The sequence below is a fragment of the Protobothrops mucrosquamatus genome, unplaced genomic scaffold (assembly GCF_001527695.2).
Source record: "Protobothrops mucrosquamatus isolate PMUCROS unplaced genomic scaffold, P.Mucros_1.0 scaffold1288, whole genome shotgun sequence".
NCBI classification, from domain to species: Eukaryota; Metazoa; Chordata; class Lepidosauria; order Squamata; family Viperidae; genus Protobothrops; species Protobothrops mucrosquamatus.
The window spans coordinates 185,917-209,716 of record NW_015387492.1 but is presented as its reverse complement, the minus strand read 5'-3'; the positions used below and the strand labels follow the sequence as shown (position 1 = coordinate 209,716).

The 23,800-nt window shown below is 44.6% G+C and overlaps 1 protein-coding gene across 4 annotated transcripts in view; it reads left to right on the top strand.

The window, feature by feature from the left end:
• Positions 1-17,366, top strand: part of DDR1 (discoidin domain receptor tyrosine kinase 1) — a 33,631-nt gene extending 16,265 nt beyond the window's left edge. The window contains exons 8-18 of one of the 4 annotated variants that reach the window (XM_015821259.1): positions 928-1,002; positions 1,181-1,368; positions 1,815-1,888; positions 6,660-6,856; positions 7,321-7,559; positions 9,013-9,140; positions 9,470-9,487; positions 13,026-13,226; positions 14,077-14,311; positions 15,806-15,955; positions 16,998-17,366. In XM_015821259.1, the coding sequence (XP_015676745.1) occupies positions 928-1,002; positions 1,181-1,368; positions 1,815-1,888; positions 6,660-6,856; positions 7,321-7,559; positions 9,013-9,140; positions 9,470-9,487; positions 13,026-13,226; positions 14,077-14,311; positions 15,806-15,955; positions 16,998-17,138 (1,646 nt within the window). In that variant the 3' untranslated portion in view covers positions 17,139-17,366. Of the gene's footprint in view, positions 1-927; positions 1,003-1,180; positions 1,399-1,814; positions 2,014-2,405; positions 2,431-3,322; positions 3,370-6,659; positions 6,857-7,320; positions 7,560-9,012; positions 9,141-9,469; positions 9,488-13,025; positions 13,227-14,076; positions 14,312-15,805; positions 15,956-16,997 lie in introns of all 4 variants that reach the window. The other 3 variants (XM_015821258.1, XM_029285108.1, XM_015821260.1) reach the window with 3 other exon arrangements.
• Positions 17,367-23,800: the final 6,434 nt, after the last annotated feature.

The following is a 23,800-nucleotide window of genomic DNA, read 5'->3' as shown; positions in this document are numbered from 1 at the left end:
CCCATCTGTTCTCCCTTCTGTATGTTCTGGACATCTGTTACAGATCTGGGAAGCCCATCTGCTGCGTCTCCAGGCTAAAGAACAGCAGGATGGGCAGTCATTGGGATGGGAGATTGGCAGGATGGAGGGAGGCTGCTTAATCACCAAACTTTCCCCAGTAACCCAACCTTCCTCTTTGCAAGAACATAAGACTAGTCCTGCTGGTTGAACCCAGGACTTTGTTCCCACGAGTGGGCCCAGAGATGCCTCTGGGGTGCTTGCAAATAGAAGATGGAGGCACCTTTCTGTCTTTGATCTTTGTTTTCCCAAGCCAGGAGAAGGGCCTTTGGTTCTTCAAGATCGATCGTCAGTCAGTCAGTCAATTTCTATAGCTGCCCATCTCAATGAATGACTCTGGGTGACTTACAGTTCCAAAAGTATGAAAACGATAGAAAACATTGTATTGACACCCGTTGTTGGTTCTCCATGAAGACCTGCAGTTCACCTTGGAAAGCTGTCCGAGCTAGTGGCCATCCCTATACCTTGTGGCAGCAAATTCCATGTTTTGACAATGTGCTGTGTGAAGGGGTGCTTTCTTTGATCTGTTATAAATCCGCCCTATTTATTGCCTGCTGTTCCATAAAAAGAAGAAGCAGGAAGGGGTTTGCCGAGCAAAAACTGCAGGCAGGAGAGGAAGGGTTAAATGATCTTCCTGCATGTCCTCTGGATCTGCTGATCATCATTTCCCCACACTGAAATGACAGCTAAATTTCCCAGGTCCACTGTGGCATCAGTTATGTAACATTCCATAAATGGATAATGGTCCACCCTTTTTACCCAATGCCTTCCTGCTTTGCTGTATGATACGTCTTCTGGTTTTGCACCTTGGGTAATGGATAGCTTCTTTTCTCTTGTTCCCCTTCCCCTTCCTGTTTTCTACCCGTCCAGATGTTGTGGATGACCCCTCTCTTCCTGTTTCAAGTCACTACCCTCCAGTGGTGGCCCCACCTCACCCTTCAGGCCGCAACATTCCCATCTCTCCGGCTCTTGATTCCTCACTCAGTGACAAGGCCGATGTCACCTCGAACCTCACCCAGGCAGGTGAGTAGCTTGCAAATCGGAGAGAGCACGGCTCTAATATTCTTCCTCCACCACCAGCCCCAGAAAAACATAGTCATGTGTTCCTAAAGTACCCTCTCAGCTTCTTTTTCTATATTTCTTCCCTTGTCAGATCTTGAGGGCGAAGCGAAATCTGGCCAGCCAATCGCAAAGGACGACAGCAGCAACACCTCCATCTTGATTGGATGCCTGGTGGTCATCATCCTTCTTCTCCTGGTTGTCATCTTTCTCATTCTCTGGCGTCAATATTGGCAAAAGATTTTAGGAAAGGTGAGACCGGCTGATTTTGTAAAAAGTTGCGTCTGTTTGAAAGAATTACCTTTTTTTTTTTTTTCTTCAGCCGAGGTCTGCTGGCTTGAGTGGGGTTTTCATTTGTTACTGACAGAAAGGGACAACTTGCTGCAGTGAATTTGCACCTTTGGGATTTGGTAGAATAGGTGTGTTTCAGTGGTGGGGAATGGAAACTCTGCCATCTTGACCTTAACAATCTAAAGCAGGGGTCCCCAACCCCTGGTCCGTGGACCAGTACAGGGCCGCGGCATGCCAGCAACCGGTCTGCACAAACAAGCAAAACCCCATCCATGGGATGCAGGCAGCACGTGAAACCACGCCCCCTCCGGTCCGCAGAAAAACCTCTCTCCACGAAACCGGTTCCTGGTGCCCAAAAGATTGGGGATCTCTGATCTAAAGTATTTCTCAACAACCTCGCTCTGTAGGCTCAACGGCGCATCTCTGACGATGACCTCACCGTCCACCTCTCTGCACCGAACGATACTATTGTCATCAACAACACAATGGGCTCCAACAGGCACTCCAACCGATACGAACGCATCCTCTCCGGGGAGACAGAATACCAGGAACCCAACAGGGCACGGATGAAACTCCCGGATCTTCCTCACAGTGTGGAGAATTCGGGTGAGAGGACGTCGGTTTCGGAATCGCGTTATTGTATTAAATTATTTATTTTATTTGTTAAACCGTCGGGAAGAGCGAGCGAAAACGAAGGGGCTCAAGAGAGTGACACAGCCAAGGAGATAGGGAGGGAAGAGGGAAATCCCTCTAATATTTGTCAGGAAGGCCAGGGTTTATTATTTATTGAGGGGTGCACAGGTAGTCCTTGACTAACAACCTTTTGTTTTTAACTATGGCTATGTCAGGGGTAGGCAACCTTGGCTCTTTTATGACTCGTGGACTTCAACTCCCAGAATTTCTGAGCCAGCCATGCTGAGGGGAAAGGGAGAGGTTTCCAAGCTGAGCCATGCTGGCTCAGGAATTCTGGGAGTTGAAGTCCACGAGTCATAAAAGAGCCACGGTTGCCTAGCCCTGGGCTAAGTGAATCAAACGGTTGTTAAGTGAATCTGGCTTCCCCCATTGCTTTTGCTTGCGGGAAGCCATCTGGAAAGGTCACAAATCCAGATCAGCCATTTGTCTGAAATGGTATAGGGTTTCCTACCTGAGCAGGGGGTTGGACTAGATGACCTCCAAGATCCCTTCCAAGTTTATTATTATTATTATTATTATTATTATTATTATTATTATTATTATTATTATTAAGTGATTCTCCCCAGGACTCTGAAACCGCTGTAAAAGGGATCCGGTTGCCAAACACCCAAATCCTGATTGTGTAACTGCAGAGGTGGTGCGGCAATGGTAACTTGCGAATCACTTTTTTCAGTGCCATTGTAACTTCAAGGCAGCCTTAAAACGAATAGTTGTAAGTTGAGGACTATCTGCAGCATGTTCTGTTATCTTCCAGTTTTCCGCATCCGTACATTTACACTGAATTGGGCTTGAATATAAAACAAGCTACCTTCCCACGTTTCCTGGAAAAGACAGGCTATTCAGATCAAGCAGCTTTGCATTCATTTCTCTGCTCAGTTTATTTTCATAGAGCCACTGAGAGGGAAGAATTGATTGAGATCACATAATTCAGCCCTCTGCATGGCGCATAAACCTTTCGACTACAATTTTCTCGCCATATTCAATAGCCATCCATCTTCTGTTTAGATACTTCCACACTGTCCAAGGCTATATATGTATCAGTTGTAGAAGATCCAAGTGGATGTACCTAGCACAGCGGTTCTCAACCTATGGGTCGCGACCCCATTTGGGGTCGATCGACCATTTCACGGGGGTCGCCAAGCAAGGCTGTCCGCCATTTTTTTTGTCCGCCATTTTTTTCCCCTTTTCCGGCGGGTACCTTACCTCCCTTGGGCTGGGCCAGTTGGTGGTCGGCCTGCTCCGTCTCTGCCGCTTGCCAGCTACGCCTCGGCCAGCGCAGGGGGCGGAACCACGCATGCACGGCGCTCCCGGGCAGGGAAAGTCCTCGACTTACGACCGGTTGGGTAGTCCTCGACTTACGACCGGTTTAGTCCTCGACTTACGACCGGTTTAGTCCTCGACTTACAACCGGTTTAGTCCTCGACTTACGAGCGGTTGGGGGTCGCGGCATTAAAAAGGTTGAGAACCACTGACCTAGCAAATGACACACTGCCATTCTTACTGTGGGTTGAAATAGACAAAATACTTAAGAAGAGTCTCAAATGTTGATGATTTGTTATATCTCATCAGGACAGGTGGGAGCCCTTAGAAAAATGTCTAACCCAAGTGGAAGCTTTTCAACTGCTGGATCACTTGCTTTTTAATCACTGAACTGGGGAACCATTAAAAATGTTGTTTCTAATTAATGAGGGGCCGAAATGCCCTAAAAGGGCATAACCCCTAATTCTCTCACCGTTGATCTGTCATGCCTTCTCCTTTAAATAATTAAATGGATTATTCTGTGTGTCTCCTCCCATTGTGGAAAAGCAAGGCATTAGGGTTCTTTTCAGTCACTAAACAAATAATTGTAAGTCAAGAATTACCCGTGTATCCCTTTTCATTATTAAGGCTAACTGGTTTCTTTTGTATGTCCAATATAACAGCTTTTCCCCGAATTATTTTTGTAGCCTGTCATTTTTAAATCCACTTTCAGATCAGTCTCAGTCTTGTCAAGTAAAACCTATTCCTCTTTCACAGCGTCTTTTAAGCACAGTGTATTTTTAGGACATACATTCTTAAAATTAACTTCAGGATTTATTGTTCAAAAATATCCATCGTGTCCAATATTAAAATATTCTCCGTTCTTCGTTCTGTATTAGTAAATCAAATCTGAACGTTCTCTTTTAGTTGCAATTTTTAGTTCTCTCCGGTTCCCTCTAGTGTTCAAACTTCAAGCTTTCATCCTATCATGTTTTTTTTTAAAAAGAGAATTCAAAAGAAACCTAATCCATCAATATAATCAAATGCATTTTTCACGGCAGGCATTGTTATAATTAAATTCCAAAATCTTATTTCAAATCCAAATGGACCATTGATAACGTTTGTAACTTTCCAAAATCAAAATTCTAATCCCCTTTTTAGTGTTTCATTAAACGTTGAAGGAAACTCACCTGGTGCTGTAAAATGTGTAGACTCAAAGGTTACTAATAGCTGTCAAAGGTTACTAATAGCTGAAAAGCAGTTAAAAATTTCCAAAATTGATTGGGAAAAGAAGTATGCAGATCCAGTGTCCTTTTGAAGGTGCTGAATGTGATTTAAGCTGGATGGCTATTTCCTTGTCTCCCAGAACGCTAAAACTACGGAGACCGCTCTCTTGTGCTCTCCTTGTAAGGAGCAGTTGTAAAGAGCGCTTGTGGGTGATCTCAAGTCCTCTCCTTGTCTGGAGAGTATTTACAAAGTGCCGGTCTGTTTGCTGGCTCTGCACTCCATTGCGCTTGTCAGCTCCACTTTTAATGGAGCCACCTTCAGTTCACCATTTCTTCCCCCAAAGCCCCTATTGTTGCATTTAGTGTGTGTGTGTGTGTGTGTGTGTGTGTGTTTGTATCTCCTTGCTTGTATCAAAAATATCAAAAAGTAGGCTTTTGCTGTAAACTGCAAACTGGGAATTGTGACTCGAGAAAGGAAAGAAGGAAGCAGTCAATTAACTGGGATGCTTTGTTAGTGGTCTGCTTCATTTAAAAGGGTGGGCTGTATTTCTAGCAAAATCGAGTTATAGCCTGCTCCTAAATTATGCTGATTTATGTGGTCTGCTTTTACAACACTTTTTTTTTTAATGTCAAAGAAACTGGAGAACTAGCACTCAAGAAAACCTGGATTCTTAGTTTCTAAGTGCGAGGAGGAATCTTTGTATCTTTTTTTTCTTGAAAGAGCATTCAGTAACACAATGCCAATTTTCATGTCTGAAATAAAAAAAAATCTCAGGAAAGATTTTTTTAATTCTTTTTTTATTCTTCTAAGCGAGTAGGTTTGCTTAAATTGGAATAGGGAAGGCAGGTAAGGGAAGTAAAAGAGAAAATGAAGAATTACAGGTTGTCCTCGGCTTACAGCCGTTTGTTTAGTAACCGTTCCTTATGATGATATTGGAAAAAGTCCTTGCACTTAAGACTGGTTCTTGCACTTACGACTGTCCATTATCCTGAGCTGGGGGTAGTGGGGACCTGTAGCCTGGTACATCTGGACAAAGCTGGATAAGTCCAGCCTTGGTCGATTCCTTTGAAGAAGACAGAAAAAGGTGTGATGGGATGTGCAGCTAGAGAAGGCGTCGCCAGTCACACAACAGCTTCCCAAGGTCGGAGGTGACCCATTCCAGAAAGAGACCCAAAATAAGAGACTGCTAAGTCCTGAACTGGATATGGGAGGGAGGAAAAAAATCAGGGTAACCACACCATAGAACAGAGGTAGTCAACCTTGGCAACTTTTAAGACTTGTGGACTGGCTGAGGAATTCTGGGAGTTGAAGTCCACAGGTTTTCAAGTTGCTAAGATTGGACATCCCTGCCCTATTACCTCCCAGATATAGGTGAGAAAGTTACCGATAGTCCTCGAATTAGGATCGAGTTGGGAATCCATTGTCAAGCAAGGGGGTTGTTAAGGGAGCTGCGCTCGATTTTACAACATTTTTCTTGTCACGGTTAAACCAATCGCTGCAGTTGTTAAATGAATCGTGCCGTTGTTAGCGAACCTGACTTCCCCTATTGAGTTTTGCTTGTCAAAGCCAGCTGGGAAGTTGCAAGTGGCGATCACATGGCCCGGGACATTGCAGCTATCGTGAGTACGTGCTGGTTGCCCGTGGGTATGGTGTGACGGTCGTAAGTGTGAAGACTAGTTGCAAGTCCCTTTTTTCAGTGCAGTTGTAACTCACGAAACAAACGGTTGCAAATCAAGGACTACCTTTAGAGAGCTTTAGTTTGGCAAGATTCTGTTGGTTAGGCTTAGGCAAATAAAAAGCTGGACTCAGTTGGCTGTTAGTGGTCTTCTTTGGGCTTAGGCCTGCCGTCAATCTGGAGGCCGCCTGGAAATGTCAGGATTCTGGGTCGCTCCCTTCTGTCCAAAGATACTAATGATGGCTGGTTCCCATCATTAAACCGCATGCCGTTTGGTGTCTGCGTCTCTTGCTACCCTGTTTGGGATGTGAAGCTTAAAAGAGGGGCAGGAATCCCTAAAGTGCTGCCTGTTCTCTGCGTCACGCCTTACCTTTCGTATCCATCTCTCCATCCATCTGTCCGTTCCTCATCCGTCCGTTCGTCCTCTCCCCCACCACCACCACCACCATCACCCCACCTCCCCCACCCCCTCCCTCCCTCCCTCCCTCCCCCTTCTCCCGACAGCTCTGCTGCTCAGCAACCCGGCTTACCATCTCCTCCTGGCCACCTATGCCCAGCCAATGGGAAGGCCTGCTTTCCCGCCACCCAGCCAGGTTAAGCCAATCAACACCAATGGTAAGGAGGGCGCTGAGCTTGTGCGGTGCGGCTGGGAACCCGGGTGGCCTCACTTACCCTGCTCAGAACATCCTGCCTTCTGCAGTTCCTCTCCCTCCTGCCAGGGGGTGCTGTCTGTCCGTCTGTCTCCCTCTCTCTTTCTTCGCCATGTCTGTCTCCTCCCCCCTTCCCCGTTCATCTCCCTCTTGTCGGCCCTGTGCATGGCTAAGACCAACATTTCACCTTCCGCTTTGCAGGTCCTGCGATGCTGCGGCTTCTGGAGTGGGGGAGGGAGAGTGGGGATGGGGGTTGGATGTTACCTGGGCTCCTTGTGTCCAAAGTAGAGCTCCATCTGCCTCTGAGGGCTGCTGGGTGCCTAGAGTTGCAGCACACGTTTGGGGTTGGGCAAGTTCCTCCATGTCCCTTTCTCCACCAATCTCTGAAGTGATTCTTTTTTTCTTTCGTCTTTTCTTCTTCTTCGGCAGCCTGCGGGATCGACTACACGGAGCCAGAACTGGCTGCCAACCAGCCAAGTTTCCAGAACAGCGTGCCACATTACGCCGAAGCCGACATCATCAACCTGCAGGGAGTGACTGGGGGGAACACATACGCTGTCCCTGCTGTCGCGGTGGATGCCCTTGCTGGCAAGGACATGGCAGTGGGCGAATTTCCCCGGGAACGGCTGATCTTCAAGGAGAAGCTAGGCGAAGGGCAGTTTGGAGAGGTAAGTCCAGGACAACCTGTGGCAGAGGAAGTTGTAAGTGGAAAAGTGAAACATACATTTCCAGTGAGGTAAAGTAGTTTCCTGGGCTCCAAGATCACCACCGATGGGGACTGCAGTCAAGAAATTAAAAGACGCTTGCTCCTGGGGAGGAAAGCTATGGCAAATCTAGACAGCATACTAAAAAGCAGAGACATCACCCTGCCAACAAAAGTACGTATAGTCAAGGCCATGGTTTTCCCAGTTGCAATGTATGGCTGTGAAAGTTGGACCATAAGAAAGGCTGAGCGTCAAAGAATGGAGGCCTTTGAACTATGGTGCTGGAGAAGACTCCTGCGAGTCCCCTGGACTGCAAGGCGATCAAACCGGTCAGTCCTAGAGGAGATCAACCCTGACTGCTCTTTAGAAGGCCAGATCCTGAAGTTGAAACTCAAGGACTTTGGCCACCTAATGAGAAGGAAGGACTCACTGGAGAAGAGCCTGATGCTGGGAAAGATTGAGGGCAATAGAAGAAGGGGACGACAGAGAATGAGGTGGCTGGAGGGAGTCACTGAAGCAGTAGGCGTGAGCTTAAATGGACTCCAGAAGATGGTAGAGGACAGGAAGGCTTGGAGAAACGTTGTCCATGGGGTCGCGATGGGTCGGACAAGACTTCGCAACTAACAACAACAAAAAATAGTGGAGCAGAGGTCTCCAACCTTTTGGGTACCAGGGACTGGTTATAATGGAGAGACGTTTTTCCATGGTCCGGAGGGGGCGTGGTTTCGTGTGCTGCCTGCCTCTTACTCCTCGGGAATGCGCCCCCTCCCTCCTGGGAATCTGCTCTTTACAAGTGGTCCTTGACTTACAACAGTTCATTTAGTGACCATTCGAAGTTAAGCAGCACTGAAAAAAAGTTGACTTATGACCATTTTTCACACTTACGGCCTTTGCAGCATCCCCCACGGTCACGTGATTTACATTCGGATGCTTGAAAACTGGTTCATATTTACGACGGTTGCAGTGTCCTGGGGTCATGGGGTCCCGTTTTATGTCCTACTGACGAGCAAAGTCCAGGGGGAGGCCAGATTCACTTAACAGCCGTGTTACCAATTTAACAACTGCAGTGATTAAGCAACGTGGCCAGAAAAGTTGTAAAATGGGGCAAAACTCACTTAACAGATTTCTCACTTAGCAACACAAACTCATAAATAAGTTGAGGACTTGTCTGTATTACATTCCATCACCCTGCCACATATTAGAAAGAAACGTGTGGCAGATGGATTTTGGCCAACTGGAACATTTCCTCCAAAATTTGTGTTAGCTGACTGGGGAATTCTGGGAGTTGAAGTCCATACATCTTCAAGTCGCCATGGTGGAGAGCAAGGCCTTATTGCATTCACTGTGCAATTATTCACTGTGTCCTTTGTGATTCCATAATGATTCCCTGTTTCCTCTCTCTCTCCCCCCCGGAAAGGTCCACCTGTGTGAGGTGGAGAACCCTCAAGATCTGCCAAGCTTGGAATTCCCTTTCAACGTGCGCAAGGGGCGCCCTCTGCTGGTTGCTGTGAAGATTCTACGCTCGGATGCCACCAAGAATGCCAGGTGAGTGTGCCTGAGGATGGAAATAAAGGTAATAACAACAACAACAACAACAACAACAACAACAACAACAACAACAACAATAATAATAATAATAATAATAATAATAATAATAATAATTATTATTATTATTATTATTATTATTATTATTTAAAAAAAGTTGGAAGGGACCTTGGAGGTCATCAAGTCCAACCCCCTGCTCAGGAAGGTAATCCTATACCATTTCGGACAAATGGCTGTCCAGTTTCTTCTTAAAAACTTCCAGTGTTGGAGCCTTCACCGCTTCTGGAGGCAGGTTGTTCCACTGGTTAATTGTTCTAACTGTCAGGAAGTTTCTCCTTAAGTTCTAGGTTGCTTCTCTCCTTGATCAGTTTCCATCTGTTGCTTCTTGTCCTGCCTTCAGGTGCTTTGGAGAATACCTTGACTCCCTCTTCTTTGTGGCAGCCCCTGAGATACTGGAACTCTGCTATCATGTCCCCCCTCGTCCTTCTCTTCATTAAACTAGACATACCCAATTCCAGCAACCGTTCCTCATACGTTTTAGCCTCCAGTCCCCGAATCATCTTTGTTGCTCTTCTCTGTACTCTTTCTAGAGTCTCACCATCTTTTTTACATCGTGGTGACCAAAACTGGATGCAGTATTCCAAGTGTGGTCTTACTAAGGCATTGTAAAGTGGCAGTAATACTTCACGTGATCTTGATTCTATCCCTCTGTTAATGCAGCCTAGCACTGTGTTGGCTTTTTTGGCAGCTGCAGCACACTGCTGGCTCATATTTAAATGATTGTCCACTAGGACTCCGAGATCCCTCTCACAGTTACTACTATTGAGCAAGGTACCCCCTATACTATACCTGTACATTATAGGGGGTACCTTGCTCAAGGTATGCATTGTTAAAGAACAACCCGCTGTATACATTTTTCCAACCTGACTATTCTTCAGCATGCTGAAACACCCCCCCCCCCCAGACCTTTTTAATCTGCTTGTCCATTGCTAAGACTTCTGGGGTTGAACCCCACACATCAGAAAGCTGTTCAGGAATGATACATTATGCTATGTTTTTCTAACTTGATTCACTCCAGGTGAAAGTTGGCACAAATATCCACAATGGCATATTATCAACTATGCCTTGATGGACTTAATCTTTATTCACCTGTTGGAAATGTTACGTTAGCCCTAGCTTTGCTCATACCTCTCAGTGAAATTTGTTTGTGGCTGCTGACTCTTAAGAAAGCAGAGCTGCATTTGCATTAATTTGAGCTCCTCGCTTATTTATCTGCTCAAGATTTTCCATTCGGGTCTTGCCTGGTCGGTAATTTGAAAGAATTATGTTGAAAGTAACCGATGGATAGAGGTTTCAGATGTACACGGGTGTATGTGGAAACTGCTGGTCAGCACGAAAGAATAAGGAGCTTGATTTTGCAAGAGAATGACTATCTGTTGGTGGTCGTTAGAAGAAAGGTATAAAAATGTAGTTTAAGTCTAGCTCGGGGCCATTGGCCTATAGCTGTTCTTTTTGGAATCTGCTATACCAGTGATGGCGAACCTTTTAGAGACTGAGTGCCCAAACTGCAACCCCAAAACCACTTATTTATTGTCGGGTGCCAGGTGGGCGTGGCCCACTGGGTGGGTATGGCTGTGGTCATGGCACACTGGGTGGGTGTGGCCAAGGTGGGCGTGGTCACCTCGATGTTGCTTGTGGGGAGGGACGCCTGTGGGGGCCGGGCAGGGTTGGGGGAGATCCAGGGGTTCTCTGGCAGGTGGGGCGATGCGCAGGAGGCTCGTCCTGTGGGGTGAGGCGAGGCAGGGGCCGGGGTGGCTGCTGCCTGACACCATCGGCCCCCACACACAGAGGCCGGTGAGCGCGTGGGGGCCAACAGTGTCTGTCAGCAGCCACAGCCTGCCAGCCCCTCGACAGATGCATTCTGGGGCTCCACAGCCCGCCACCAGAAGTTCAGAGAAGCCACCTCTGAGCTGGACGGCCGACCGACAATTGAGGAAGCGATGCAGTGGGTCATGCCTGGGAAAAGGAGAGCATGTGAGGCCAGGAGGGATGGGACGGCGTGGAAGGAAACCAGCCGTGCTGGGATGCATCCGGCATGTGGAACCTCGCCGAGTTAGTGAGTGGCTGGTGAAGAGGGACGGTTGCCATCTCCGGGGCATGGTGCTCGTGCCGACAGAGAGGGCTCTGAGTGCCACCTCTGGGACGCGTGCCATAGGTTCGCCACCACTGTGCTATACTATATGGTCCTCATTGCAATGGCTGTTAATGTAAGTGATGTTATGTTATTATGCTATGTTCCAAATTATTAGCAAAATAAACCTCTGAATCTGAAAGTAAGAATTATGGTTTTGTGTTGCTGTCTCTTGTCTTTTTCTTTGGGTTTTTCCACGACGCCATAAATGTCCTTAAGGCAGCATTCTCCCCGATAATTCCCTAGGAGTAACTTTTACACCAGTGCAGAATTTAGCTTTTATGGCTGTTTAAGCATGCCTGCTTAAACACAGGTAGTCCTTGACTTTTGACCATTTATTTAGTGACCGTTCAAAGTTAACGACAGCACTGAAAAAGCGACTTACGCCGGGTCCTCGCACTTATGACTGTCCCAGCGTCCCCACAGTCACATGACTGTGATTTGGGTGCTTGGTATTTACTGGCATGTAATTTACAACAGTTGCAGCGTCCCAGGCTGACACAATCACCATTAGCGACTTTCCCAGCCGGATTCCGACAAGCAAAGTCAGTGGGGGAAGCTGGACTTGTTTAATGGCTGCGTGCGATTCGCTAACAATTGCAGCAAAAGTGTGATCAAATCGGGCTCATCTCACTTAGGTAACCACATTGCTTAGGGAGGGAAGTTTCCAATTGTGGCGGTAAGTTCAAGACTAGCTGTAACGTTAGGAAGAGATTGTCAGAAAGATGGGAAACGAATGGGAGAAAACTCAAACATAAACAATAAAAAGATAGCATTGCGGGAACCTGACAACAGCTTATTTCACAAAAGGGAGCTTAGCCCAGGTGTGGAGAAAGTGGGAGGAAGCATTTGGACTGGAGGCTAAAACATTTAAGGAACGGTTGCTGGAATTGGGTATGTCTAGTTTAACGAAGAGAAGGACAAGGGGGGACATGATAGCAGTCTTCCAATATCTCAGGGGCTGCCACAAAGAAGAGGGAGTCAAGCTATTTTCCAAAATGCCTGGAGGCAGGACAAGAAGCAATGGATGGAAACTAATCAAAGGAGAGAAGCAACCTAGAACTAAGGAGAAACTTCCTGACAGTTAGAACAATTAACCAGTGGAACAACCTGCCTCCAGAAGCGGTGAATGCTCCAACACTGGAGGTTTTTAAGAAGAGACTGGACAGCCATTTGTCCAAAATGGTATAGGGTTTCCTGCCTGAGCAGGGGACTGGACTAGATGACCTCCAAGTTCCCTTCCAACTTTACTACTACTACTACTACTACTACTACTACTACTACTATTACTACTACTACTATTATTATTATTATTATTATTATTATTATTAAACATTCAAACAGCCTTAATTGCTTCACTATAAGTGGAAGGAAAGAGAAGTGGACAATGTTACAGTGGTAACGGAGGCATCATAACCACACCTGGATAACCAGGTTAGGGGCAGATCATCAGGGGGAAATCTTATCTTTTATGGCTGCTAAGAGTTGACACCAATTTGATGGCACATAGTCAATATGTTTTCATTCATAGGAAGACTGTATTCTACGTTACAGCCACAGTGCTTTGATGGGGATTTTTATAGTTGGGAAAAAATGGGAACGAATAAACAATTAGAGTCCAGATGTCCTCTCTTGAGAGCTGTCAACTTACCTTCCTCATCCTCCTGTCCGTGTCTTTTCTTGTGTCCATGCAGGAATGATTTCCTGAAGGAGGTGAAGATCATGTCTCGCCTGAAGGACCCTAACATTGTGAGATTGCTGGGTGTGTGTGTGCGGGACGATCCGTTGTGTATGATCACAGAGTACATGGAAAATGGGGACCTCAACCAGTTCCTGAGTGGCCATGAGCTGGAAGACAAGCTGGGTGGCAGCCCCAGTGGGAGACCAACCATCAGGTATTTGGGAGGAAATACTGACAATCCTGGATACTAACATTTATAACATTCATTTCAGTTTCCTTCTTTACTGCATCCCCTGTTGTTCCCACACAAATCACCTTTAAATCTCTTCCAACATTTTCTCATTTCACTTTCATTCTCAATTACTTCACCATTTTACGTTTCATCCCATTTCCTATGCTGTATCAGGCCTTTTCATCTACTTCCCCAAAACTTTTTTTTCCTTCAAATTAATTACTTTCAAAGGCTACAGAGAGGTTTGTGGGGACAGCAGTTTCCGGTGATGTTAATCCTTTTTCCTCAAAACGGTCACCAAGATGCCACAGAAAAGAATCACATAATTATTGTTGAAGTGTTGGTCACAATTCCCAGTTTGTTAGATGTCACTATACTGTAAAAAAAAAAAAGACTATAGAAAGGTAATACATATGGCTAGCTGACTCTTAAACCGCTGCATAGTGCTGTTGACTTCATCTCTAAATAGCACAGAAAATGGCTGTCGGAGTCCATTTTTTCCAAAGGAGCATTTGAAACCGAACAAGATGGATTTTAGCTTGGAAATCCTGAAAAAAATTCCAGAGAGGGAAGCGCTCGGTTAAACGGGAAGAAGGTTGAGAACGTGAGATGATCAATGTTTCACTGAATTTAGTGGGCCGTTAAGATCTTGAGATGGCTTCACTTTGATTATCTTGTATTTTGGCTTGCGTGGTTTAAGTACCAAGCGCTGCCCCACTGCCTGATGGGAATATCTTCTGTGCTTTGCTCCTGTAGGGAGGCAGAGAGTGAGATGCACATTTTCCAAATAAACATTCCTACCATCTTTTTTTTCTTTTTTCCTACTTCTCAGCTATCCCACTCTGGTCCATCTAGGGGCTCAGATAGCCTCAGGGATGGCGTTCCTTGCCTCCCTCAATTTTGTGCACCGGGACTTGGCAACCCGAAACTGCCTGGTGGGCGAAGGCTTCACCATCAAGATCGCCGACTTCGGCATGAGCCGGAATCTCTATGCTGGAGATTACTATCGCATCCAAGGCCGAGCCGTGCTCCCGATCCGCTGGATGGCTTGGGAATGCATTCTCATGGTGAGTGTGTGAAGCGATGAGCTTCAACTACAGGCAGTCCTCGCTTAAGGACTGTCTCGATGAGCGATGGTTTGAAGTCGTGCTGATGAAAAAGGTATCTTTAGAACGGATCCTTGCGGTATCCCCGAGGTCACGTGATTGGGATTCCGGGACCTTTGCAAGAGGCGGGTGTTTATGATGGTTACGGTGTCCCATGATCACCTGATTGGCATTTGCAGACTTCCCAGCCAGCTTTGGACAAGCAAAATCAACGATATCACAAGATACAGTCCTGTGAACTTTTGCTTAGTGACCGCAAGTGATTTGCTTAGTGACTACAGCAGAAGTGAAGTTGCAAAAACAGAAAGGTCAGAATCCTCCTTAAGCCCTGGGAAAGGTGAAACTATTAGGAAGAGATCAAGGCTGGTTCCTCCCTGGGATATAAGGAAAGTGGTCTATCTAATTATTTAGATCCCACCTTTATTATTTTTACAAATAACTCAAGGTAGCAAACATATCTTAACGCACCTTCCTCCTCCTATTTTCCTGGGAGATGGGTTGGGCTGAGAGAAGGGGACTGGCCCAAAGTTACCCAGTTGGCTTTCATGGCTAAGTCAGGATTTGAACTCAGGATCATTTGCTTTCTAGCCTGGTTCCCTAAGCCACGAGATCAAACCGGCTCTCCATTTGGAAAAACAAATAAAGGATAGACCTGAAAAAAAACACTGGAGAGCCATTTATCCGAAATGGTATAGGGTTACCTGCCTGAGCAGGGGGTTGGACTTGATGACCTCCAAGGTCCCTTCCAACTTTACTACTACTACTACTACTACTACTACTACTACTACTACTACTACTACTATTATTATTATTATTATTAAGGGGCAAACCTGAAAGAGATTCATTAGGATTAAAAAAAAGCTTATGTTTATAACTTTGCTTTACAAAGGAACCTTCAAGAGCACAGAAGCAAGAAAAAGAAATAGATAAATCTAAAGGACAGCTTTCTGAAAGCAAGCACTCTCCTTTATAATGAAGGACATGTGGTCACTGTGTAGGTATAAGAGAAAGAGGAAGAAAAACATAATCAGACTTGCAGTATTCTCTTATTATATTATTGTTAATAAAGTTATAGTCTTCTTGTAGAGTTAGGAACTGGTTAGACCAAGGCTCTTCAAACTTGGCCCTTTTATGACTCGTGGACTTCAACTCCCAGAATTCCTCAGCCAGCCTTGCTGGCTGAGGAATTCTGGGAGTTGAAGTCCACGAGTCATAAAAGGGCCAAGTTTGAAGAGCCCTGGGTTAGACCTTCCAGAAAAAAATGGAAGCAGTACTTCTAATCCCTTTGAGGGGTTGAGTGGCAGGACCTGTTGCCATGCTTTTTACTTGGGATTTTGTGTTTTCGATTTGGTTTTCTGGCTTGCCCTGACCAGAGCCCTCAAGGTTGAAGCATGTTGTAAAGCTGATTTAATGAATCCATGAATGTTGTCTTTCTGCTCCCCCCCCCCAAACCAGGGTAAATTCACCATGGCCAGCGACGTTTGGGCCTTTGGCGTTACGCTCTGGGAGATCCTCATGCTGTGCCAAGAACAGCCATACAGCCAGCTCACGGATGAAGCCGTAATCGAGAACGCCGGCGAGTTTTTTCGGCATCAGGGCAAACAGGTAACAACATGCCTGTTCAACAAAATGCCTATTATACAAAGTTTACCTATCGTGGTTGTATATAGACTCGACAGAGTGCTTAATTTGTGGTTCAGGGTGGTAATCAAAGAGAGAAGCAACCTAGACTAAGGAGAAATTTCCTGACAGAACAATTAATCAGTGGAACAACCTGCCTCCAGAGGCTGTGAATGCTCCAACACTGGAAGTTTTTAAGAAGAGACTGGACAGCCATTTGTCCGAAATGGTATAGGGTTGGACTAGATAACCACCAAAGTCCCTTCCAACTTTATTATTATTATTATTATTATTATTATTATTATTATTATTATTATTATTATTATTATTATTATTATTATTATTATTATTATCATCATCATCATCATCATCATCATCATCATCATCATCATCATCATCATCATCATCATCATTATTACTATACATTAGAGTAGGACTCACCCTAACCCTAAACCCCCAATAATCTGAGTCCTCGCTTACCGACCTCGGAAGGATGGAAGGCTGAATTAATCTTTTTCTTTTTGTATAAATTTTATTAGTTTTTATAGGGTTAGGAATGAGGTGGGATTGGGATTGGGATTGGGATTTGGGATAGGGTTGGGGTTGGAGTTAGGGTTTTTCCAAATAACATTGTCAATATTTAGCAAACAGCATAATATCTGGGTTCATGTGTTTAACAAGAAATAATAGATAGTTAATTATCATAAACAATATGTTAATTAATCGCTCGATAGTCGTCTTCTTACTAATATATATTCAAAGTTATATATCACATTCCTTTCTCTCTAACTCATGTTTCTAGCCGTTGATAGAAATTATCCCATGTTCTAAAATAATCTTGAGCCCCATCAGGATCAAACTTCAGACTGTGGGCAGAGTTAGCTTGCAATACCGCCTTCTAACCACTGCGCCACCAAGACCTTGAGTCTTTTAAGAGGAGTAAGCTCTGTTTTTAAGAAAATCCAGGCTCTGTCTTGGGCCTGCTCACCTCAGGGCGATGTCACAGTCCCTTTTCCTCCATCTTCAGGTCTATCTCTGCCGTCCGCCTGCCTGCCCCTTGGCTGTCTACGAGATGATGCTGAGATGCTGGGCACGAGAGGCCAAGGATCGTCCATTGTTCCAACACCTGCACTGCTTCCTGGCTGAAGATGCCCTCAATATGGTGTGAACCAGACCAGCACTGGCCAATCGGAGGCTGTGTTAAGAAGTTGGACAGCACCATAGAGACTGCTGGAGACCGGATGTGGCTCAGAGGCCCTCATGCTTGGTAGCATTTCTGTGGGACATTTGGTTGTTCACTCTGGCCCAGCCTTTGCTCATCCAAATCTCACCATTCACCCTCCAATATGTAGTTCTCTTTCTACCCTCGTTTTCTTTTTTGCCTGGTCATCTCTAATTAACTTATTCCATCACATGTTTCAAAATTGTTATTCTGAGATTCTTACCCACTGTGTTAACTCATGTTTCTCCTTGTCCTAAACCGGTCTGTTTCAGCTTTAAACCAACTTGGTGCCTTCCTGGTGTGTCTAGAAACTACATTTCTCAAAGTTTTTTTTTTTAGTATTTATCAACCCCAGAGTAAGGAACCAAGGGCCCTCCATATGTCTGGGCTGTTCCAAATCCCATCAAGAACATTTGCAGCAAAGGACAGTTGTAAGTCCAAAACATCTGGAGAACGTGAGATTGCCTGCAGCCAGAGATCATCATGTTGACCAGAAAGTCTTAGTTCCAGTCTTAACACATCTGGGAGACACTCAGGCAAGGAAGCTGCTCGGTCAAACGTAGCCCAATTCATCCGGCCATAATTTGAACAAATATTTCATTACTTGGTTCTTCCAAATGTTTCTTTTCTTGCATCATTCTAGGTCTTTTCTTCCGTCCTTTGATCTCCAGGTTTTCAGGGTGAGCTAAGAAAACAGGGTTAGTGGCTAAGATATTTCCTGAACCCCTCTTCCTCTGTTTTCCTTCCATCAGCACCAAACCAGGAACAGTGTAATGTTCTGATTGGGCTAATAATGTCCTTCACTTCCATTCAACGCTAGAAGCTCTGTGAGCTGCTGGTCTTCTCCAGAGGACTGTAAATGGAAAAGACCTCCTTCCCAATTTTACGTCAGACCCATCCCTAAGTGGCCCTAGGTTCCAGCCCCTCCTTGAGAACATGAGGAGAGGATATTAATGCTAGTTTGCTTAGCAGGAGTATCAACCGTCCGGCTAGCAAATTCAACATTGAGGAAACTTTACGGCTTTGAGGTGCCATAAAAGATAAACTTTCTTGAATACAGATTTCGGTACCGAAGAAGCAAAATCAAATCTTAAGTTTTCCCATGGGAAAATCTGGTTAGTTAACAATAGCTTTTCATAGCCCCACCCCAAGCGTTCACATTGCCCAATCACATCTCTTTGGTTTTTTTTATGGGAATAGTCCACTTTACCGTCAGATAATGCTTTTGTGACCTTGGGTCTCATGGTCCGTGGACGGCTTCTCGAAATTACTGTTTCTTTCCCAGGCTTCCCCCCCCCCCCCCCCGTTTCTATGGCAAGTTGAGTAGCGATAGAGGTCAGCAAGCATCTTAGCAATTCAAGGTTGACAAGGAGTCTGTAAGGATGGCTGCAGTAAAACACGTAAACATTTTGAACAATCAAGCACAGTACAATATGCGCGTGTTGCCACGTTGAATATCAATGCTCCTTTTTTTCATACCCTGCAATTCTTTCCTTTGACACTCCAGAGTAATTGTGGGGTAGCACTCTCCCCCTTCTCCTCCACGCACTCCTTTAGCTTACCAAATTAGATTTGGGGGATTTGAATGCTCTTTAATGGGATCTTAACAGAGACATCACACTGGATTTATAAGCAAAGTTGGGGAGATTGCTCCATCCACTGTTGAAAGCTTTCCTTCCTTCCTTCCTTCCTTCCTTCCTTCCTTCCTTCCCCCTTCTTTCCAGAATATGATTTCAAACTGAGATGAACACATATCTTTTGTGGTTAAGAATTGGATTCATGGACAGCAATCTGCATAACATGATCTCCAAAGCTGTCTACGGACCTTACATAAAAATGGTTGGTCTGGGGGGGGGGGCTTGTCTGGGAACGTGGAAGTTGTATTCTATCACAACTGGGTAGGCATAAAGTTAAGAGAAAGCTACCTTGTACTGTAATTCACTAGCATTGGTGGAATGTGTTGCATACTGGATAGTCCTCTCCCCTTGTATGATGGAGGGTTAGGCTGTTAACCTTGGAGAACTCTGTACTGTTACACTGTTTGTGTGTGATGTCTTTCTCTAGAAAATCTCTCTCTCTTTTTCTCTTTTTCTCTCTCCCTCTTTTTTCTGTACTTTTCGGTGAAAGTCTGCACGTGTCAAAGGGAATACTTTTTGCCTTTGACAGACTCCATCTGAGGGGGTTGCATTTTCAGCTTTAGATTCATGGACTTAACACTGGCAAAATAACGGGGACCGCTTGGTCCAAGCACACTGGGATTAATTAAGCACTGGATGTTTGGAGAAGCTGGAAGAAAGGCGTGGCTTCACGGATACTTCACGAATCCATGGTTGGCCGGGAGATATCTGGTCCTAGCTGTTCTCAAGAGCGGACAAGAAAAAGAGGAAGGAACTGAGACTGGCCAGATTTGATGTGGCATCGACTGGACTTTGGGCTGGATGTGTTCATGGGCTGAACTGAAAAAAAGAATTGATGCTGGTTCCTCGGAAGGACCAGTTGCCATTCCACATCCTCCAGATCATCCCAACTGGGGACACGGCCCTGCTCTTTGTACACTTGTTTGTTTTCCTTTTCCTGGAGACTTGAGGTGACCTGATTGTAGATACTGTACTGTATAAAAGGGTGGTGGGAAAGATGCACTTTTCCAAACTAAAAGAGAAGAGTCAGGAAATCAGTGTGTGGGTTTCTGTTTTCTCCTGTGATTCCATGATAAAGATGCCACTCCCAAAAATGTCCCGGACGTTAGCCATGGCATCCATCTGCGTTGGATCGCACAGGCAACTCCTGACAGGCAACCCATGCAATAAACTGCTGAGCCCCAATATCTTGGTGGAAAGGAGACAGAAGGACAGTAGATTTTTTTTTTAGCCTCCAACACAATATCGTTTAATGTCTTAAGCAATAAATATATTTTGTTAGGTAATTAATTCATCAAGCCGCTTTCAAAATTGTAAAAAGTTGCAGAAACGGGAACACCCAATGTCTTCAACATGTCCTAAAACAGGGGTAGGCAACCTTGGCTCTTTTATGACTCGTGGACTTTAACTCCCAGAATTCCTGAGCTGGGCATGGCTTAGCTTGGAATCCTCTGGCTGGCTTGGAAACCTCATGTCTGGCTCAGGAATTCTGGGAGTTGAAGTGCACGAGTCATAAAAGAGCCAAGGTTGCTTACCCCTGTCCTATGCTTTTGGAGGCATCTGTTATCAGAAAACCCACCCAAGATAAAACATAAGTGACAACAATCTGTCGAACCGGCTTCCTTCAGAAGTTACTGTCATGTGTCTGATTAACGAAACACTTAAAAGGACTTTCAGGCATATTTTCTCCTAAAAGCATTTATTAAGGTTACAGAGACGTCAGTACAGCATGGTGGAAATGCTTAGGTCTGGCTTCTCTTCCGTTACGCATATACATTCTAAGCATTCCCCCCCCCCTTATTTTGGGGTCATGGTTCACATCTTCCAATCAACTTGGAAGATGTGATTTACTTCCGGTTTCTTTTTCCCNGGCTATCCTTATTCTCCTCCCTTTTTCCCTGTTGCCTGGTTTAACTATAAAAATACCAGACAGTTCTGCATATTGTCAAAGCAAGAATATACAGTATTTGCAGCGTTGACAGTTACCTTTGTGCTGCTCAGTCTTACTCATTTTTGTTTAGACCTTTCCTTAAGATTTGTAGGGCTCGTTCACAACTCGGATTGTGTAGAACATCCTATCCTTTAAACTGATTGCATCCAGATTTATGCAATTGGAAGAAATTCTGACACTGAAAAACAATGGCAAAGTTCATGCACAGTAGTAATCATGGTTTGTTGGGAGTGTCTGGATGCGGATGTTGCAAGCTATAAACCATGACTTATAAGCCACAGTGGCTTGGTATGTAAAACATGCATATTAAAACCAAACAGAGCTATTATCTGATATTATCAGAAAGTGCAAAAGATTGTGTGGTGTTATGCTTTAGCACAGGGGTCCCCAACCTGTGGGCCGTAGCCCATTTTTTGGGCTGTGGCCTATTGGCCATTGGGCTGCTTGAGTGGCTAGTTGGTGCAGCGTGTGTGCACAGCCCCACTTGCACGAGCGTAGCTGCGAGTGTCACAGGATTCGCAACCCCATTCATGCAAGTGTTGCCGTGAGTGTTGTGGGCACTCGTGATCCCACTCACATGAGCAACAGGTGAGCACATTTACCCCTCCCACAAAACCATCCCTTTTCCCCCCCTCCCCATTGCTCTGGGCCGCCATCGCCAAAAGGTTGGGGAACTCTGATTTAGCAGACATCTTGAATAGACCACCATACTTGGGCTGTAAAAATCGAGAGAACTGCTAGATGCAGCAAGCAGTAGGTTTTATGTATCTCTTTGCTTCCTTCTAGTGTTCATCTGGACTTTTGCAGCCTAGAGATAATAGCCCTACTTGTGAAACCTGTGCGAAAGTTGGTGCATTGTGATGCACGTCTGAATTTTAGTTGATGCGTCTTTTTCAAATATCACGTACTAAGTCAGAAAAAGCTCTTTTATACGTAAAGTGATTCTCTGGAATCCGTGTGCAAAGGGATACACGCTACGGTTATATTTCTATTCTCTCAGGAGGAAGTATCACAAAACTGAATGTTTTTTTTCAAGAAATTGTACATAGGATAGTAGCTTTAGTCATGACTAACTGTTACTTGGTGGGGGTAAGCTAATATTTCGAATATTTTCGATTGTTTGAAATTTACCCATCTTAATTAGATGTATATTTCTATTTGAACACGTTTTGGTGGTATATAGTGTACCCATAACTGCATCATTTTGTTTCATCATCTCTCCATTTATCCTGTCAAATGCCTTTTTTGTGTGTGTTTTCCTGGGAATACTTGTAGCTGTTTGTTCCTTTATGTGTATCAGGATGTGTATATATTTGAAGAGCAGAAAAAAATAGATTTTTTTACATTAATATATAGAAGTTTGGGGGTTTGTTTGTTTTTAGTCCTTTCCATTTATGTGGTGAAATAAAACGCTTTGCATTTTGTATACTACAAGAATTGGTGTGTGAAAGTCAGCCTTTCAACTCACAGAAAAGAGAAGGAGATTGGACAGGAGGATGTCCAAAAAAAATCATCTATGAAAAGAACCGACATCAGTTTGAACGTAGCTGTATAATGACGTAAATTTAAGGACTGGGAAATTTGAGAATATACAGCTAGTAGTCACTAAATGAATGGCCATCATGCGAGGACTACCTATATAGCTATATTCCTAAATTTCCCAGCCCTTAAATTATGACCATTCACAGCACAAAGCCGTTCATTTAATCACATCCACTCAATGCCACACGCTCAGCTGCAGTATGGTTTTATTAGGTTTTGGCTTGGGGCAGGTGTAGGCAACCTTGGCTCTTTTATGACTCGTGGACTTCAACTCCCAGAATTCCTGAGCCGGCACAGCTCAGCTTGGAAACCTCTCCCTTTCCCCTCAACATAGTTGGCTCAGGAATTCTGGGAGTTGAAGTCCACGAGTCATAAAAGCCAAGGTTGCCTACCCCTGGCTTGGGGTAACATGAGGGCCTACCCAGGCATTGTGGCTTCTTCAGCAAATTGCAGTTACAGCCACCAATTTACAACACTTTTGCATGACTATGCCACATTATTATTTTGGAGGTTTAAGGGGGTAATTTTATTTCTTCCAGTAACTCCCCTCATTGGACTTCCTATTTGAGCTTTGCAGTGGTGTTCTCCTGTGAGGCCCAACACCAAGAATGACATGTGGCAATTTTTCCATGCAGAGTTCTTTATTGTTTTACACCTATAGACAGATTCTTGCCAGATTGAGGACTCTTGTATCTTCACCTACAGTATACTCTGGGAACTATTAGGGTGGGGCTGTCTTCATCCTCTTTCTTCCACATGTGATATCTAGGCTGGGTTGCCTTTTACTCCACCGGAATGCATCTCTATCTTCCTGGGGATCCACCTCCTCAATGCATCCCATCATATCTCTAATAAAAGCCAGTGATCCCTCTGAGCAAGCAAACAAACAAAGTATTATTATTATTATTATTATTATTATTATTATTATTATTATTAATAATAATAATAATACAAGAACCTCTTTTACCAAAATGAAGATAGACTTTGTGCATGTGTAAAATACATTTTACACATGTGTAAAGTGATGATGGAAGATCTGAAGGTCCAGGTTTGAGGTGCTGCCACAAAGAAGAGGGGGTCAACTTATTTTCCAAAGCACCAGAAGCCAGAACAAGAAACAACAAATGGAAACTAATCAAGGAGAGAAGCAACCTGGAATTCAGGAGAAACTTCTTACCAGTGAAAGTAAACAAATACTAATATCTCTAACTCCACAAAATATCTTAATCTACAAGAAAAGATAGAAGTAAACAAACATAAAAAAATCTAAAAACCTAACTTATATTCTACCACTCTATGTTTCTTTTGAATATAAACAATCCATCTTCTCCATATTGATAAAAATTGTTCATTCAAATGGTTCTTCAAGTAAGCCGAAATCTTTGCCATTTCAGCAAGATACGAAACTTTCAATCTCCAGTCTCCCATCGTAGGCAGAATTGGGCTCTTCCAATTTTGGGCTATTAGCAATCGGGCAG